Source organism: Zonotrichia albicollis, chromosome 15 (assembly GCF_047830755.1).
Source record: "Zonotrichia albicollis isolate bZonAlb1 chromosome 15, bZonAlb1.hap1, whole genome shotgun sequence".
Taxonomy (NCBI): Eukaryota; Metazoa; Chordata; class Aves; order Passeriformes; family Passerellidae; genus Zonotrichia; species Zonotrichia albicollis.
This window is the reverse complement of record NC_133833.1, coordinates 13712196-13732755: the sequence shown is the minus strand read 5'-3', so window position 1 is coordinate 13732755 and position 20560 is coordinate 13712196. Positions and strand designations below refer to the sequence as shown.

Sequence of the window (20560 nt, the reverse complement as noted above, 5' to 3'; positions counted from 1 at the left end):
TCTCTCCAACAAGGCTGCAGGATCTTTCTGTTTTGCTACATCTAATTTTCTCCCCACTTTATATAATCATTCTGAGGACATCATTAGCTTGAGGGTATAACTCAAGGCAGTTTTCTTATTAAGCTCTGAGAATTCCTCAGCTTCTCCCCCAGTGAGACCTCTACAACTCTGAACTGAGCTTTGCCCACTGTTAAGTCCACCCAGTTCTCAGATGACCACCAAGCAAGGAAACCCTATCAACACACTAGAAATAACACAGGCAAACCACAGGATATAAATTACTCCCTCTGACAAATTTACATTTACCTATTGAGCTGCATCATATTTTGGCATAGCTGTTATTAGAGGTGAGCAGAAGTTCTGCCTGTAATGACCTCATCATGCAGCTGATTATGGGATGCTGTAGCCAAACACTTGTGATGACACCCTGAACTTGGAATGGGCATATCAATCCCTCAGGCTCCTGTCAGTCATGTGAATCACATCTTTATGCTCACGAGCCCCCTTGGATATTGTCTGACATTGCAATCTTCAGTAAATTACCCTGCCACTGCCAATCTCACCGTTACCTCACAAACAATCAAGCAGGCAATCAAACTGCTCTGAATTGCCAGTTCAGGACCTGGGAGGCTGCAAACATCTCCACTCAACAGCAGGGAAAAAGCTGCCTGTGATTCCTTCCATGTAAGAAGGTTTTGCTGCAGTTCTTTGAAGTCAGACTGAGATGCTCTCAGATGCATCTTAAAACAATATTTAGAAAAGACAGGCATAGAGCATAACACAATTTACTTTTTCTAACATTATTACTTATATGGCTCTATTCCCCTGTAGTAATTTATCCTCAGATGGCAAGCTTGAGGATTTAGGATATTTTCACCTCATGTGAACTAGCTGATCCAGCTTGTTGCAACAGCAGAGTGAGCTCTGGGTCTGCTCAGCACACACGGCCAGGCCCTGGGCACTGCTGCTGGGTATCAAGGGCTTACACCCCCCTGTGCTGCTCACATCCACAGCTGCTGCTCTTATTGACTCTGCTGCTCTGAAATCTCTGCCTCCGTGCATGAAAGAGTAGTGGTTACTGTCAGAATATATCTGCTTTTAGGCCATGTTTGCCTAATTTGCTATCTGGACTATTATTTCAGAATGGCTGAGATCGGCAAGGACCCCTCTGGAGGTGATCAGCCCTGGCCCCCTGCTCAAACAAGGCTACCAGATACTGGATGCCCAGGTTGCCCACACAGCTTTAGAAATGTCTTCTAGGATGGAAACTCCACAGCCTCACTGGGCACCCTGCTCCAGTGCTCAGTCACTGGACAAATAAGTGACACAAGTGACATTTGTGCCTGGGGTTGTTCCTCAGGTGCAGGACCTTGCACTTCATGAGGTTTCTCTCAGCCCATTTTCCCAGCCAAATTGTACCATTATATATGAAGTTAATTGTTACAGAATCATTTATTTGCATTAGACTCAGCTGATTAAAACCAGAGCTAGGAAAAAAAGTACCTTCTGTAAAAGAAAATTCTGCTATTAACATAAATTTTAATTAGAATTCAGTACTGTGGGTTTTAATATATATTTCTGAGCTTGTCATCCTCCAAATTTCCTCAGGTATGTTGAATTATTTATATGGTTAATTCAATGACAAACCCTCACCACTTGCCTCACCAAAATATTGCTGCTTTTCCTGGCACACAGAGCTGAGTTTCAAGTGGGCAGTGACCTCTCTGATACTCTGCATGCTAAAGGGAGGAGGCTGGAGAGGGAGCTGAGATGGTGCTGAACCTCCTCCAACAATCTGAGACCAACACAAGTCCTGACTTGGCCTTAACTGAGATGAAAGAAATAGGAAATCTTGACCTGATTTAAACTGGCAGCACAGGATTAGCTCTCCCATTGCTGTTTGTGGTTTTTCTGAATTCTCAAATCTTTTCAGAAATGAAGTGACATGGTATCCCTCTTGAAGAGTTCACTTGGCTAATGGATCCACACAATTCTCACCTTCCTCTGAACTGTTCCACAAGCTTTTTGGCAGAATTCACTACACAGCACAGAGAAAACTTCAAAGAAATACTTGAAAGTAGATTAACCTACTCATGCATGTCATATTTATGACTGCCTTATTATTGTGTTCCTCTTGACCATCATTAGAAGGACTAAAAAGGCTCTCAGGAGGAACAGTGATATTTTTTACCACATTACCGTTCTAATGTGTTTAGAACCTCCCAGCACCAGTATTCCAGCATCACTGAATATATTTCTCACCATGTCCAGGTTACTGGATTGCAGAAGTAGAAAGATGCTGCATATTTCTGCAGAAAGCTGATGCCTGAGCTATTGGGGTTTTTTAACCCCAATGAGTAAATTATCTACAATTCCCACACTTCTCCAATACCTGCAGGTTGTGCTTTGGGTTCAATTCACAATGCACATCAGAATGAGTGAACTTTGACCTGACATCCAGCTTGCTCAGCCAATGCTTTCTGTACCCAGCAAGGGACAATTCTGTTTCCAACCCAGAACTCCTGAGCCCACGCTCAGCAGAGGGCATCCTTACACTTCACTAGCTGCAGGAGCTGGGGACTTTCAGAGCCTAATTCCTGGAAAATTTTCTTTTTCCAATAAACATTTCAGACTGATGATTAAAATGGAGGTGGGGAGGGGGGGGGGAACAGCAGCTACTACAAACCCTGAGGGCAAAAGGGTCTTTGATCACTCTAAGGGCAAATTAGTTAATTTATCATGAACCGATTTTAATTATGTGCAGTATTAATATACCCAAGGTGAAAGAATTAGAGATGCTCTATCAGATTATCAAAAGACTAGGCCTTCTCTGCCAACACAGAAATATATTAATTGAGCTCTAAAACTGCATGCAAAACTGCTTCCACAGGCAGGCTATGCCACAGCCCAGGATATCTTATTACCAGGAAGTTTATCTAATATTTAACCCATTTTTTCACACTTTTGTAGCTGATCTAATTACTGTTATCTATATTGGCATGTATCATTCAAAATAATTCCTCAGAAGTTCCTGGTGCTCACAAGAAAGGGAATGCTTCAATTCCTGCTCCAGCCCTATAAACCATCAGGATATTCATTATAACACTGGCTTTTGAGCCAGTTTGTGAGCACAACAGAATATTTTTGCAACCCAAACTGCCTTTCAGGACAAGCTGGATTGTAAATCTCAAATTGTGGTAAGGTAGAATGAACCTGGAGATTGGTTGTGCCTTTGAATATCCCAAAAATTTCCCAGTGAGGTTTTAAAGGACCCTGGAGGATGAGTGGTGAAGCACGCACCCCACTTCCCTGGCCCACTGGGGATCCCTGTGCTGCTGAGTTCAGGCATGAGGAAAAGCCTCATTCCTGAGAGCAGCACTGCAGAACCCACTGCAGGGGTAGCTCCAGCCTGGGGGTCCCTCAGAACCTCTGGAGAACTGATGCCCTAAGCCCAAACCACTCCTTGCTCAGAGCCAGGCTGACCCAAAGGGCTGCAAGGTGAGAACAACCTTGAAAAACAATGTTTGCCCGGCTCCAGTGTACATGGACACCTACAGGGGTGCTGCTGCCTTTTCAAACCATGGAATTTGCAGGCTCTGAGCTCCTTGCTTTCCCTTCTCCCCAGCTGTGACAGCGAGGTATGGCAGACCACATCCCAAGGGGGACAGGGATAAGCTGGCTAACGTGTGTGAAGGTGATCAGAGGCTGACATGGAGCTGTAACACAATCACATACAAGCACACTCATTAGCTCTTGTCAAAATTGGAGTGCCTACTTTTGATACGGATTTTATACCTGAGCCTACGTGACTCACTCTGGCCCCCATCCACTACAGATTTCAGCTCCTGATTGCATTTAATGTTCCACAACTGACTATTGTACAGGCTCTGGGAAAGGTATTTTCTGTGCCAAGAGTATTCTGGGTATTTATATTGAGAACTTCATAAAATCTTTTGTCTGTGCTGAATTAGAGACCCCTGCTGAGGCAATGCTTGTTGAGGCAAGCTAAATTACATGATTTGCTTTTGTGCTGTGAAATACTTGTATTATCTTAAATGTCACGAGCCTGATGCAGTATCAAGTCACAGGATTTGTAATTTTCTAAAAGCAATTTTTTTCTAAATGTTTATTGCAGGAAGACACTTCTCTTTTCTTTCTATTTTCCTTCTGTCTAATTTCAGAGATGAGTTTTCTAAGACAACTCAAATAAACAGCCTTTCAATCAGTCAAGTGCACTGTCCTGACAGTGAACTTCACTAGAAATTCATTTTTCTTGTGAATTGAAGAGATTTCATACTGGAGCAGCTAGTTGGCTTTCTCTAATTCATTATCTTTAATGTATTGTGCCAAACAGAATTACCACCAACTGTACTTCTTGGTGGGGTTAAAGATATAGAGTAACAAATTGAAGGGCAAAATTTGCCTTCTGAGAGATGCACATCTCTCTTTGGAAAGCCAAGCGGAAAAGAAATTAAAATGTATTTTAAAAAGAATGTGCCACTTTGCATAACAAATAAGAAATTCCTCATTTCTGTTTGGCTTAGTATTCTATACTGCTAGGGGTTGCTTCCTTTCCTTCTCCTACCAATTTTAGTCCAGATAATTACATTGTGAGGAGAAATGTGGTCTGGGAAGTGATAGAAGCAGTGATTATATTTAAGCTTTTTTAAAAATTTATTTCTTTTTAACCTGCCTGCACCTGCCCTCTCCGTCCTGATCAAATACAAAACAAATTTAGCAAAACTTTGCTTATTTCCTGTTTTTCTTTCTCTGAGACTACATAATTTAACTCTCTTGCCAATAAAAACTACAAAAATGAGTAAATTTGAACAGATGCAAAAGGGGGAGAAGAGAGAAAGAAGGAGGAGAAAAGCCTAGAAAGAGCAGCCCCAGTGGGCAATATGGGCTTGTGCCACAGCTGCTTCTGCAAAGGACAGGATTCTTAAATCTCTTCCCCAAATTATCTCAAGACATTCAGGACAAACATTCCTAAATGTGATGGATATCAACTGTATCCAACATTTAGTGAAATTATAATTTAGGAAAGACATCTGAGTTTTGCTGTGCATCCCATTGTCTCATGCAGCTGGAAGTGCTGCAAAGTCTAAGGTGAAATTTAGTTAAACTGAAGTAATTTAGGGAGACTAAAAATATTTTTCTATTTAGGAACAAGCAAATTATTATAAAATAGTTATTTCAAAATGATGGGTATAAACAGCCACAGTAGTGATTTCCTTGTGCAACAAGCCAAAAGAAATAGGAATGTAAAAAGTAGCATATCCTCTCACATTCCTCAAAATACCATCAGTAATGCCTTAATTTCCTAAAATAAAGCCATGGTGAATTAAATAGGTTATACGTGTCTATTAGGGGGATTATATATTGTAATCACAATTACAGGTCTTAAAATAAAGCTATTTCTAATCCCTCCAAAAGATGCTTAATAATGATTAGATTACTGAGGGACTGATTAAGGGAAGAAATTAGCTTTAGAAGCAGCCACAGTGAGCAAATTATGTAATCCAAACATGGTGTGGAAAACAGAAGCACTTTCCAATTTCGAGAGATGTTAAAAGTGAGGCTTTGCCAGAATCCCCTCACTTTTCAGTTAGGCTTTGTCCTTACAGAGAAATGGAAAAAACCAAAAACCAAAAAACAAATTCAACCAAAAAAACTCCCAGAAAGATAAATAAGAGACTTTCAAGTTTTTTTCTGCAAAGTAGCCTGTACACCATAGTAACCCCAAACATGTTCATTATGAATCACAGAACCCACAGGCTGGTTTGGGTTGGAAGGGACCTTACAGCTGATCCAGTGCCAGCCCTGCCTGGGGCAGGGACATTTTCCACTGTCCCAGGTTGCTCCAAGCCCCATCCAACCTGGCCTTGGGCACTGCCAGACCTAGATAAGCCATATCTTGATTTAACATGTGATGGTGAGGGCAAAAGCAGGTGAATTTCCCAGTGTTACTTCAGATCACCCACCCTGCACAGCCCTAGGAGGAGAAAGCAGCTTTGGAGCCTTTCTCCTCTCACTGCTCTGGAATCGCATTTTATTCATGCCAGTAATCCACACTGACATCTCATTTAAAATGAAGATTTGTAAGTCTAAAAGAGAGGGGGACTCATCTGCCTCTTCTAGGAATAAACCAACGAAAGGACATTAATCTAAAATGGAAAGAAAATATTAAGTATAATCTTTCATTTTTCTCTTTTTGAACTATGGTATGGAGTTTGCATTGTGGCAGATAATAAGACAAAGCAGGACAAATGGGAAACCCTCTGGAGTCAGTGGCAATGCTCTCCTTGACATCCATAAAATGAAGACTTGGCCCAAGGCATTTGAATCTGATTGTGAGATACAACTGCAATAAGAATGGCTGAACAGGGAAAAAGCTCCAAAATATGTTAAATCTGCTGCCACAGAAGATAGGAAATGATAGTTCCCTTTTAGTGACATGCTGAAGGAATTGTATTTTAACAATATGCAGAGATGGACAGAAAGGAAAGAGGCTCAACTGTCCAGAAAAGAACTCATTTAGGAAAAAGGGGGAAAAAAGAGTATTTTTAGCTACCCTACTGCCTTCCAAAAGAACAGCTTGTGTGTTCTGTACTACCCCAGAACTGCTTGCTTATGTTAACAGAGCAATGTTGGTAATGGAGCAGCAAATGAGTTCAACACTTTGCTGCAAATAAACTCAGCTGAGTTTCAAATGAAAAGAGTGACTGGGAGAAGAGGCAATTTCTTTAACTTCCAATAAACTTGCATTTTATGTGAAACTTGGCATTCTGGTAACTAGCTGGATCCTTACTATTGATTCCCATAGTACACTTTTCAGCTTTGTCTAATGAGAAAACTTAATTTTATCTGTTCCTTTATATAGAGAGTCACAATTACATAAAGGTGCAGCTTGAAGCACAGAACACACACAGCCCTTCCAGCCCCACCATTCCTGCAAACTCCCCTCTGAACACAGAGCTCAGAGCACAGATTCCTGGCCAGGTGTGCAGAACCAGACATGTACAGGGCAGTGCATCTCAGGCAAAGGCAGAGCTGATTCTGAGATTTATTAATCATTAAGTGATTAATATTATATTTGTGTTTGAGTTTTGTTGTAGTTCTCGTCAATTTGACAAACTGGTGGTCAGGAAAATGCCTCTGTGCTCACAGCTCACATGGGACAGAATCCCAGGACATCTCAGAGGCATCTGAACCCCAGAATGGAGCAAACTGCAGCAGCACAAACCCCCAAGGCATGGGAGAGACTGAGAGCTCTGCAGTGGCACAGCCTGAGGGGAGCAGCATGCAGGAAACACAGCAGAGCTCAAAGTGCCTCTGGTTCTTCAGAAATGCCTGGAAAGCTTGTGGAGAAACAGCAGCTGAACAGGTGTTGTGCTCCCTTATACAAACATTCTGTGGGAATTAGTAAGGATGAGACTATAAGAGCAGGAATGATCACTGAATTAAATTGCTGAGACTAATTTCCACCTAAACCCCATGTGAAAGCATGGGAGTCAAAGGAACTTCTTAGGTTGTTTGGATCTTGGATCAAGGTTAAATTTTCAAACGATTTACACTCACAAGAACCAGTGACCAGTAACCTCTCTAGAATCCAGAAAAAATTACTTAAAATGCTAACACTGAGAACAGCTGGAAAGTTCTCCCCTAAGCCTTTCCAGCCTTCAGCTGGACCAACTAATTCTCTTTCAGTAATAATCTGGTAAACCAAAATCCATGCAACTCACATGTTAATGGAATATACAATTCTGCATTAATTATTAGTTCATAATATGATGTATCTGTTGTATGGCAATTCTGTCTGTATTCTTTGCCTTTGATGAGCTCCTGTTTACTCTCCTTGAATAAGTTTTACAACTTTACAGTTTTTCATCAGGATGAGCAGCAGAATAGTGTCACTGGTGATTTTTTCCCCTGCTTGCCTGTCTGTTTTACAAGTGCAAAATAAGGTCCTGGGTAGATAAATAAACCTCTTATTCCAGTTTTTCTAAGAACATTTCCAACCTTTTTCCTTTCTTTGAGGAAATTCTAATAATATATCTGTTTTCAAATTTCCCTTTATAATCTTCAAAGCATGTAAAAAATGCAAACTTAAGCATTTCACCTTTTAGTTTCTTACACTGAATATTAACACAAGTTTAGTGGGTTTTGTTGTATACTTAAAAGCCAATTAATGTACTCTGGCAGTTAGATTCTGCTTTGTATAATTCAGTAACAGCTATAAAGCAAGTTTTAGTTCTCTGAAACTGAAATAGCTTTTGAACTTCTAAAATACTTTTGTAAGCACTGAGCATGTGAAACCAAGGAACTAACAGAGGATTTACAAATTAAAACAAGTTGATGATATTCAGCTGTTGTTAATATCATGTAATCAAAACCAAATACACCTGTTCCTCAGTTTGGGACTTACTTAAATTAAAGCACTCAGCCTAATGACAATTTTACCCTTGATACAGCCCAATGTTGCTTTGCAGTTTTAGGAAATACATTTATAAAATATTTATTAATCAGCAAACAGCGGATGTTTTCTTTAGATTAATTATTGGCCAAAGGAAAGGGAAGGAGTCTCAAGGAAAAAAAGCTGTGTCTGATGCTTGGTTTATAGCAGACAGCAGAAGTATATGAAAAAGAATCTGTGTGACTTTCTAAAGACATTATATTGAAACAAATAAGAAAGTTCCTGTAAATTAAGGAGCAAATTAACCAATCTTTTTGAGAAGTAAAACATCTCAGAACTGTTTTCAGGCCACCATGGAAGGCTCAACAAAACCCAAAAAACATCTTTGAAGGGAAACACAGGACACATCCTATATTTAATAGTGATATTTTTGACACAGGGCAGGGAGAGCAGAGCAGGGATGTCAGCCCCTTACCCTACACGCACATGGAGCAAATCTCACCCTGCCCTGCAGAGCCTGGCACGGGGACTGTACAGTGTGACAGCAAGGGACAGCCTGGCAGGGCTGTGCACAGCAAGGGACAGCCTGGCAGGAGCTGTGGGACAGCAAGGGACAGCCTGGCAGGGCTGTGGGACAGCAAGGGACAGCCTGGCATGGGGACTGTGTACCCCAAGGGACAGCAAGGGACAGCCTGGCAGGGGCTGTTTACCCCAAGGGACAGCCTGGCAGGGGTGGGGGACAGCCAGGGACAGCCTGGGAGGGGCTGCGCACAGCAGGGACAGCCTGGCAAGGGTGGGGGATAGCAAGGACAGGCTGGCATGGAGACTGTGCAGTGTGACACCAAGGGACAGCCTGGCAGGGTTGTGCCCAGCAGGGACAGCCCGGCAGGGGCTGTGGGACAGTCTGGCAGAGGCTAAGGGACACCAAGGGACAGCCTGGCAGGGGCTGTGTACCCCAAGGGACAGCCTGGCAGGGGTGGGGGACAGCAAGAGACAGCCTGCCATGGGGACCGTGCAGTGTGACACCAAGGGACAGCCTGGCAGGGTTGTGCCCAGCAGCGACAGTCTGGCAGGGGCTGTGGGACAGCCTGGCAGGACTGTGCACAGCAAGCAGGGGACAAGGCCAGCGCGGTGGCTCTGTGGCTGCTCCGAGGGGCACAGGGCGCTCCGTGCCGCTGCCTCAGCAGCAGCTCCGCTCGGGCCGGGCTCCCAGCCGGGCTGGGCTGGCACCGAGCCGGGCTCCCTGCGGGTCCCGCCCGGCCGCAGCTCCTGTCCTTGCTGGAGAGCAATGTGACACCTGCCAGTAGTGCGGGACATGGCTGGACACGGCAGGACATGGCAGGACATGGCAGGACATGGCAGGACATGGCAGGACAGTGCCTCCCGAGGCCCTCTGCCCGCCGGCACTGACGAGCCCCGCTCACCTCCCTCGTTGTCCTTGCTGTCGGCGCAGGCCGTCTCCATGGCCACGCTGCAGCCCGGGCCCCTCCAGCCGCTCTGGCAGACGCACTGCCAGCTGTTCTGGCCCAGCGTGCACCTCCCGTTGCCATTGCACAGGTCCGGACAGCCATCTGCGAGGACAAACGGACAAGGTGAGCCCCGGGCACCCCCTCCCCGCTGCGCTCAGGCCGTGCTACTGTGCAGACAAAAAGGCTCGGTCCTGCCACCGCCGGGAACGCTCGGCGAAGGAAGGGACACCCTGCAGCAATGGGGATCTAGCTCAGGAGCCCTACTGCTCTAACACCTGTCTGAAGAACCCTCTAAAGGTCCAGACCTTGAGCTGGTAGAAATGACAGCCTGCTGACAGAAGATCTGTCTGTTATTTTTCCCTCTGTATGTGCGTACACATGTTTTTCAACAAGCTCATCAGTGCTCAGAGGACTTTTTGTACTCAGTGTTGCATGATTCTCCAGAATAATTTATTTAAACTTTGTGTCTAAACACAAAGTTTAAACAAATATTTTTATCTATTTTAAAAAATTAATTTTTTCCTCCATTGATTGTAATTTTCGAATACCTACTTATTTAACACTAAGTTTACTTATATTTTGCTGTCACATCTTACACTTTCTGAAAAACATATTAAAAATATATCCCCTCAAAGATGAGTGGTTTTGACTATGAATATGACATGACTTATTGTATAACAAGAGCCAAATTAGGAAAAAAAATATTAATTAGCTAAGCTACTTACATGTTCTATCAAATGTCCATAGGTGATAGAATACCTCAACTCCTTTCTCCTGGAAGTAAATGAGTCCCAGGAGACATTACAGTATCTTACTGAATATTCATGATGAGAAAAGGTAAGAAAACCAAAGTGCAGCCTTGGTTCATACATCCAGATCCATCAACATCCAATCCACACAAGCACAGCTATTTTTTGTCTGTGGGGTGACAGAAGACTTGAGGCCAACCTCTCAGAGCACCTCCTTGAGCACGAGGAAGGCTGTGCTGCCTGACAATAGGTGTGTGCCTTTACAAACCTGTTCAGAAAGCCACAGCTCTGAGTTTGTCTCCTCCTGCCCCTCCCAGCTGCCTTGGCTGTAGCCAGGTGAGGTCAGAGAGCAATTTCTCTGACCCCAGACTCATTCTCACAATGCTGCAGCAGCTTCCCATACAACAGAGTGATGCCCCTGGAACTCACAGCTGGTATCACAAGAGGTCAGAGACTATTCAGTTCATGTTACACAGAAAGCTGTTGGCAGACAGAAACAAGTCCTACAAGTTGTTGTGTATTAAAAAAAAAAGTCTCTTTCACTTAAATTTAGGATTATTTTGCCGCTACATATCTTAGCTTTAAAAAAATCAGTTACTTTTGCAGCACAGGTAATAGATTTTCAAGACATTTCGTTTATCTCTTCCATTTGTCAGGTTGTTTGAATGACCAATATGATAATGTTTGAGGGGAGGCATCACAGTGTAGGACAAATTATTTGTTTTAAATGAAAACCAAACAGTAATTGTGAATATACCCATGTGGTTGGTTTTCTACTGAGGCACCGACAAGAATTAAATCACTGAAGCAGTTTGCCTTGCAGCATCTGAGCAAAATGAAAACATGAACAGTGGGGAGCTAGCAAAATCCCTGAAAAGTTTTAAGTGCAGCTGGGGATTAATGGACATGACTTTGCGTTTAGAGAAGAGAGGGAAGGCAGCACCAGTGCCACAGACATGGTGTTGCTAGGAAACACGATGCTACCTCCACAGAGCTCATTTAACTGCAGCCTTCCAAAGGCAGAGCTGGGGTTTGAGGAGCATAAATATCACAAGGAAGGGAAGGAGCAGCAGTACACTACAATAAGATCTAAGTGCTTGGACAATAATGTCTTCCTTAAAAGATCTATTTAGTTCATGATGAATTAGCTTTGAAACAGCTTTAAGTAACGGACAACGAATTAGGTGTTTTGCATGGTTATGTCTCTGTACATGCCTGTGTGAATCTATGGATTTCTGGTTTTGCCTCTCTTCAAGCAAGTATCCATATAGCATTCTAATCCGTTAGACCAGCCAGAAAACAGAGGTCCATTATGATGCAGTAATAACAGTTTTCTTCTAAAAAAGGCTTATATTTAGGAATTGCAGTAATAACAGTTTTCTTCTAAAAAAGGCTTATATTTAACAATTGCACTGCCTATCTCTGTTTAAATCTTCCTACCAGTGCATGTGAGCAGTGATTGTTACTGATGAACACCTGCACACACAGGATTTCCACATATCTCATGGGCTTGGTGGCCACCAAGGGGTTTGGAGAGTGGACAAGGTGACCAAGTGCCTGCCTGAGGAGCCTTGAGAGCCCAGGCTCAGTGGCACAGCTGGACACACAGCCTTTGCTGGCCAGGCTGCACCCCCAGCTCTCCCTGCTTTGGCAGAGCCTGCCTGCATTCTGCAGCCACACTGAGCCTGGGGAATCCTCCCAGAGCCGCACAGGGCAGGGCTATCAGCATCTCATCTCAAGAAGCAATCCAGTGTGGGATGGAGCTCTCACTCACCGCTCAGCAAAGGGCCCTTGGTGCTAAGCAGACAGGTTGCTATTCCTGGTGTGCAGAGAAATTCTCCTCATCTTTTCCATTACAGTATGCTTAATGGAAAATGTCAAGAAGCAAGGTTAAAAAAGAAGAAAGTGCTTGTTTAAAGTGCTAGATTGACAACCTATTTATTCACAGAACAGGCAGAGTACAGGCAACAGCAGTTCGAGTGTCTCACACTTTTCTAGCTGCTGCTGAAGGTGAAACACTAATGCAGCCTCCCTCCTCTCTATCTCCAGCTTGCCTGTGGAACTGGAAGCTGAAAACTTTACTGCAAATACATATGAATTCACAATTAAAACAGCAAGAAAGATTTCAAAAAGATTTTTCAGTGTTGCATCAGGAATCTGTGATGAGCATATGAGAGATATCAGAAAGCAAAAACCATGCTATGGACTGTGCTTGGTTCAAAAATGGAGGGTGCTGGATGTATTTACAAGAGAATACTCCCAGCTTTCATCTACAGTGAAATTATTCTGAGATTAAATTGTAAGGTGATTAGTTAATATTTGAACTCAACAAATTAATTTCCAGTATCTAGGCAGTACATTAAGAATTCTAATCCAATTTTGGATAAATTCTGCACAGATTTCCTTTTTACTCTGGTATTCCCAAACTTCAGGGATACAATTACACATGTCCAGCTTCCCACACATATATGGATCTTCCGTTGCATAAACTACTTTAAACTCCAAAACAAACATTTTAAGTAAACTAAACCATAAAGTCTGCCCAACCAATTTGTGGTTTCAGCCAGAATCTTCAGAACTCCCACTTATGGTGGGGCAAATCTTTCTCCAAAAAAAGGAAGGGAAAGGGCAGCCAGAGAAAGAGAAGTTAGAGAAACCTTTCCCTTTATAAGTTTCCAAACTCTGATGGAAGAGGTAGTCTCTTAGTATAATGAAAAGGAAGAAAAAGAATAGGAGAGATGAAGGGAAAAAAATCTAAGTGGTATCTCAGAGCCACTTAGAGAAAAGCATTATGCTTTTAGCCTCTGGTCAGTTTGTACATGGAAAAATAGAAGTAAATCAAGAGTTTGTGTCTTTTGAGTCCTTCTGATGCTGTGCCATCAGCCATTTATTCTGCAAACAGCACCTCCCAGCAGAGTGGGCTCCCAGCAGCTGTCCCCATTTAGGGCACATGGGCACAGCTACATCTGGAATGTGATATCTCCTGTTTATCTTTCCACATGACCTCATCTCACACACCCTGATCCAAAGCCTGCTGGCACTCACTGGAGCCTTTCCAGTGACTTCAGCTGGGGCTGGATCAGGTGCTCCTGTGGGTGCAGAAGCCCTGCAGGGAAGAGTATGTTCTACACACAGTGTTTTCTCACTCACAGGATGCACACGAGTTTCAAGGGGAACATTTAAATTACATTTCAATCCTCATCTTCTCATTAAAGCTGTTAACTACAGAACTGGAGCAAATAAAAGTAGTCTGGGATATGATGGTACCTAAAGAATTTAGAGAAATGACATAAAAGCAGTAATGACAATAGCCTGTTTAATTTGGATTTTAGAGGATAGTCACTGTTTCCATATTTTCTGTTCATTTCTTCGGTGAGCTGCTGGTATGCCTACAGCTATCTAATAATAAATGAGCTACATAGAATGAGGTACCTAGCAACACTGAAAATAAAATCATGCTTTTTATTTGCTATTGTTATTTTTTAATCCTTCAATTCCAAAGCCTTCAGGGCTTAGTTAAAGCCAAAGAAAGGGCATACAAATAAAAATGACACAGTGTTATGGTAGGCACAGGCACAAGTCATTTTCTACAGAGTAATACTTCAACTGAAATAAACTCACACCCCAAACACGGAATGAAACACATGTCAATGAACCAGAGTGTTGGTTGAGTGGGAGGTGAGGCCCCTGTGAGTGAGTTTTGACAGTTCCAGAACAGGCTGGAGCCATGCAGAGGCACCAGCCCAGGGCTCTGAGGCAGGGCAGTGACACTGATTGACAAATTGCTGAGAATGAAGCCAGGCTCTCAGCACAGAGCCACTGCCATGGACACAGCAGAGCTGCTGCTTCCACACGGGGCTCACACACAGCAGTGCTCTCCTGGCACTCGAGGGTTTGTCACCAGCAGGCTCTCACTGGCTGCCTTGCTATTTCTTTTTTTTTTTAGAAAATTTTTTTTTTTTAAACCACTCAACACCCTAAGTATTTCATTAAGCAACCTACCAAACAAAGAAATAAAGAATAAATATCTACTTGCACATGTGCTGCGCAGATGAATACATGCCTGAGTTAGAACTACAGACTGGCCCAGCTACAATTGCATTTATTGAACTGGCTGAAAAATAAAAAAAAAACAACCAACAACAGTCAGAAAGTATCTTTAAAGAGCCCTGAAATCCTCCACTCCAATACTTCCTGTGCAGCTAAACAATTAGAAATTTTAAGTAAGATTTCTTAAATTGCCTGGGATATGTATTTCATAACAGAATTATCTATCCTGCAATTCCAGACTTTCTCACATAGGGGCAGGAACTCAGGGAACACCCAAGTCTCAAAGCAGAGAAATAGGAGAAAAAACCTGTGACTGTTTAGAAGTAAAGATCACACAAAGGGAACTGCTGGTATGAAAAAGTCTCAAGTGCAGTCACTTGCATCTTTCTGAAGGAAAAGAACAAAAGAAAGATACAGAGACACACACACACAAACAAAAAGAGAAGGAAACTCATGTTTCAGCAGAGAACACAAAAATTTGAGATTGAAGAAAGCCTGGGGTTCAAGAGCTTCACACGCTGTTAACAAGGGATTGCTGCCAGAACTTTCCATGTTACCCAAATTCATGTTCAGTGACTGAGGCAAAGGGGCTCCTGTGACAGGGGGAGACACCCTCGAGGTCTCCCTCTTGTGCACAACCAACAGAGCTCTGGCACCAGCTTTGGTGTGACCCCTCCAAGCTGCCAACAGCTGGGCGGGGGACAGGTTGTGCTACACTGTCCTGAGACTTAGGGAAACCAAACAGAAACCAACCAAAAGTCCATGACTGCTCAGAATGCTGAGTACACACAGAGCTTCAGCTGAGCCCAGAGTTTGGGCTCCTTATACACAGTTTCCAGAAGGAAGGGAGAGTGCCTTTTGGGAAGGTCAGCATCAGACTGAGGAGCCTCTGCACTGCTGCAGTCCCAGTGCTCTGTGACAGCCAGGCAGGGCTCTCTCTGCACCCCAAAACTGTAAATGTCAGCACAAGGACAGCTCCTCCTGCACAGAGCCCAACACCACAGCTTTACCAGCATCAGCAAAGAAGGTATGTGAAATATAACCTAAGAAACTGCTGCAGCCCAGCCACACAGCTCCTTCCAGAGGCCAAGCACGTTATTTGCTGAAATTTTGAGCAGGAGCTAAAATTTGACCCTACCAGCATATTTGAGTTACACAGTGTATTCTTTTCAAACAAGACTCATATCCAACTCCTATTCATATCCCCAATAAAAAGATATATAAAAGATGCAGTAAAAATTTGTATTTAAGATAGCTGGGTCTTTCAAATTAATCTTACTGTAACAAAATCCATTTAGAATATAATTCCAGGTGAAATTGCATTCATAAAACTAGTACCAAAACCATAATCTTTTATTGTATTAATGTTTCTGATATCACATACAAGGACTGGCATCATCCTTTGTAATATGTAATATCCTTTCTGAGAAAGAAGCCTTCTCAAGCTGAATTTATCTCTAAAATAATGTCTATTTAAAGAGTGTTGTGGCTGCATAATGATAAAGTGACCTATCAGACAGGATGTATAAATTCAGTCAATTGAAGGGCAACATGCAAAACACTGACTTCATGTTTGAAAGAATAGCTAACCTAATTACAATGTAATCTAGACTTAATGTAATTTAGGATTTTTGTAGGAAGATATTCTCAGTTCAGTCATTAGCTTCAAAATACTTTTTCACTTCACAAATCCTCCACATATTGCATAGAGGAGGAATGAATTCCTTTCCTCCTTAGATGAGAACCTCCACATAAGATAAAAAATAAAAATCTTGTTAAAAATCATGTTAAGAAATGATAATTGCATTTCTTTGACCATAAACTCCTTTAGTGTACAAAAAAACTTTACCAAATTGAGGAGTTTATGTCAATCAAAATGCCCAGGAAGCCAAGTTAGCATTCAGAGTGACCTAACAGAACTGTTTCCCTTCTGTCAGTGCTACTTAACAGTAGTTTTCATCAGTATTTCAAATTCAATTTGAATTCAGTAATGTGAGGGAGTGGGACATGGATACACAAGCAGGGAGCTGCAGTGAGAACAAGCAGATGTTATAAACTGCTTAAGCAGCTCAGTCCACTGCAGAAGATGCACAGCACTGAGAGGTAACAGCCTGTAGGGGGATTGGAGGGAATCTGCCCCAAAATTTATGAGTCCAAGTCTGGTGTGTCTCCCCAAAACCACCCCACTCTGAAGGAGAGCCTGGACCAGCTGACCTGCTGCTGACATCCCTCCTAAACTGAATTATCTACCATCCCTTTGGTTTTAGAGCTTTATATTTCATAATTCTCAGGGCAGGGAATCCCAGTTTTCTCAGGCGCTATTAAAATATAATTGCTTGCTATTCATTAGATATTAATGCCTGCATAGAATTTATAATTTAGCAATTAACTTTCAGGTATGCAAATGCTGATCCCGTGTAAGTGTGCAGGTTATCTCTAGCAGAAGAATAAATATGAGCCTTAACAGAGGCAGGCAGTTTCCTCTCTTACTGTGTGGCAGATTAGTACCTTCGGTCCCTCAAATTTGGCACAGAACTCTGGAATCCCTTCAGGATGAAAAACACTATTTAGACATGTGCATTATATTTTGCAGCTGATCTTCTTAAAGTATTAATCACATGGATTCCATTAAATGGCTGCACACTGCATGGGTTTGGATTTCAGTTCCAACATTCCAATTGTCCAAAAGAAAAACCCAAAGAAAGTGCCAGAGAAGAAACCAGAAGTTTTTATGAAGTTTTGTGGAATAGTTTGGAATGAAAAATAGTAGCAATGCACTAAATGTTTTATGCCTTCTGGCTTGCAGCAGTCCTAAATCTTCATGACATTAAAATATGATTACAAGTGGCCAAAAATAATGGGTATTTGAATATTAAAATAAATATATCTCACATGTCTGTTAAGGCTAGAATTTATGGAGTTTGAAAATAAACAAATATAAAGTATGAAATAATGCTCATGACCTAGGAGCAGTATTCCACCACATGGGCAATGTACGCAAAACAAATTAAACTAGATAAGCAATATATTCTGAGTTATGTGAGTGTTTGTGTATGCTGAGTTGTTTGGCAGATATAGGATAGAGGATGAATATTTTAGTACATAAAATATACTTTATAAACATTCCTTTAATTCTAAAGTGCAAGGCACCATTCTGCATCCCCTGTCAATAAACATAAGCCTCACGAATATCATTCCATTTTCCAATTTTTATATCTACCAACTGCACAAATAGCTAATAAAAGCTACAGAAATAAAAATGTTGCATTCACAAATGAACTGCTTTAAGTCCTGCATGCATAAAACAGTTATCTTTCTGTTCCTTTTTTATCTGTTTACGTGGCAAAGGAAAAAACATCCTAATCCTTCAGATCTAGCCAGTTGCTTTGATATTTAAACACTAAATAAATCTGCGAAAGTGATTTTGATCTACAAGGGAGCTCATCTTCTCCATCTCACCCCCAAGAAAGCCAAGAGTATTTAATCTGCACTTGGAAGAAATTTGGAAGACAAACGAGCTCTTTAAGCTCTGCTTGCTTTACATTAAACATATTTACTACCAGGCAACTGATGGCTCTGCTCCTCCCCTCGCCTCACCACAAGTGTCCTTAATTCTCTGGAACGAATACTTAAGTCTTTCTGCTGCTGGGCAGAGCATTTATTTTCCATTTCTCTGTAGAAGCCATCAGAAGCACCAATGAGACTTTTAATTTGATTGCCTTGCGTCTGTATTTGACAGTTTTTAAGCCATCCCAGGGCAGGCAGGTTGTTACTACTTCCACTGGGACTGTTTGCCAAGAGAATTTAGGAAGGGAAACACAAAGTAAGGGAGTGGGAGATGAAGCCAAGAAATCTGGAGACCACTGTGCCCCAGCTCCAACAGGATTGTGTGACCAGGAGAATCAGTCAATTGAATTAATAAACTCCAGTCATTGATTCATGCCAGGAAAAAAGTGCAGAACTATGTATTGTCAGGATATTTGCTTTAGTTTAAAAAATACAACAAGAAAAAAAAGAAAAGCAGAAACAAAGATCAGTTTAAAGGAATTTCCAATAACAAATAATAGTAGTGGTAGTAATAATACTAATGATAATAATAAAGAAAATCTATGGTCTATGTAAGGGACATCTAAAAGATAATGCTGTGTAATTACATTACATTTTATACATTAATAATGTAAAGTTTTGTGTAATTAACTCTTTCTTTGCAATGCTGAAAACATATTAGTAGCTCATAGTATCTCTCACCATAATAAACAGATGCCCAAGAAATTTTTCTTTTCTATAAAGGTCATCACTTTTCTCAGTGTTCCAGGGGAAAGGTACCAGAGTATGAGACTGCCCTGAAGATCAGCATTATTGATCCTCAGCATTCAAATGAAATCAGAATTTAGGTTACCCCACTCTGCCTGTTTCCCATAATTTCACTGGGGTATGGTGTCACTGTCACTTCTTTACAGCTCAACTGGCACCACCACCTTTCAAGGAGCATGTTAGAACCATGTTAATTAGGCTTTCCTATACTGATGGCCATTTGCTCAGAGCTGTGAACTGAGCAGAGTGCAGCCCTTTCCCCTGCTCAGCACCAGCACAATCCTGCTGGGCTCGGGCTGCAGAGGAGTTCCAGCAGGTTCCACTGGTGTGCCACCAGCAGCTGCCAGGGTGACACCAGAATGGTCCCCAAGGTTTGGTACAGGTTCCAGTGGGGTGCCACCAGCAGCTGCCAGGGTGACACCAGAATGGTCCCCAAGGCTTGGTGCAGTTTGACTCTGTGAGATCTCACAGATCACAACCCAGCAAAGAGAACCTGGGGACAGCTCTGCCTTTCAGGGTAAACACATATGTGGGAATATGCTTAATCAGGCACAGTGCATATCCAATTTGCTCTAATAACTGCTGTAAGCACTCAGGAAGTTTATGTAAAAATCCTTTTTAATGGTGTCACTCACTGGAAAAGCTCTCCTGCAGTTTAGTGACACAGCCTGGCTCCTCAAGGTACAAATCTACCCAAACTTGTATGTGAGTTCTCCAGCATGCTCACCTGCTTCTCACCATGAAGGAAACCACTCACCAACTGCAATTATTTCCTAGGCTGGGCTCAAGTTACCTAATTCAAGTAAGGGACCAGCAGCAGTAGCCCTGTGGAAGTTCATCTTTAATAAACCTATAATCTTTAGTCATAGGACAAAAATTCAGAAGCAATACTGATGAGAACTGACATTTTCCTTTTCCCTTCACTGTCATTTATTCACTTTTGAGTGACATCCCTCCTCACATCTCATTACATTTTTATCTCAACCATTAAAATACAGCAAATAAATAATTAAAATCTGGGGACATATTCTGCAAATAACTTTATTAAATCTCCCCTTTAGTATCACTGGGAATGCTCACTTCAGAAATCAGAAACATTACATACAACTTTCTAGGAATTTTTAAAACTGCAGTGTTTAATATCAGAATTTCTGAAAAAAATCCTTAATAAGTAAGGGAAACTGTAACTATAAAAATTGAGTAAATAAATGCAGTCTTCAGTGGAAGGCACACATCTTAAATCCTCCCAGTTCTGCTGAATAAATATTTCCCTTTACAAAGCATCTCTTACTTTAAAATTTTAATGCAGTAAAAGCTTTTAAATTACTTAATGAGGATCTTAGGAATTTCATGGTAACTAGAAACACAAATACTGGTCAAAGATGACAGATTTTACTGAGCATGTTCTTTGTGTAAGGAAGATTGAAAGATTAAAAGGAATGGGGATATAATTAGATTGTAATAAGCATTGTCTTAATTGTACTTAAAAAAAAACCCAACAACTTTCATGTGGAATGGAAATATTAACAAATTTAGGAGACATTTCAGTGTATCCAAAAAGT

The 20560-nt window shown here is 41.8% G+C and overlaps 1 protein-coding gene across 22 annotated transcripts in view; it reads right to left on the bottom strand.

Annotated features, from left to right (window-relative positions):
* TENM2 (teneurin transmembrane protein 2) overlaps nt 1-20560 on the bottom strand; it is a 1510370-nt gene that overhangs the window by 44787 nt on the left and 1445023 nt on the right. For all 22 annotated transcript variants that reach the window (XM_074551980.1, XM_074551988.1, XM_074551987.1 and 19 more), the window contains one exon: nt 9841-9987. In XM_074551980.1, the coding sequence (XP_074408081.1) occupies nt 9841-9987 (147 nt within the window). The remainder of the gene's footprint in view (nt 1-9840; nt 9988-20560) is intronic.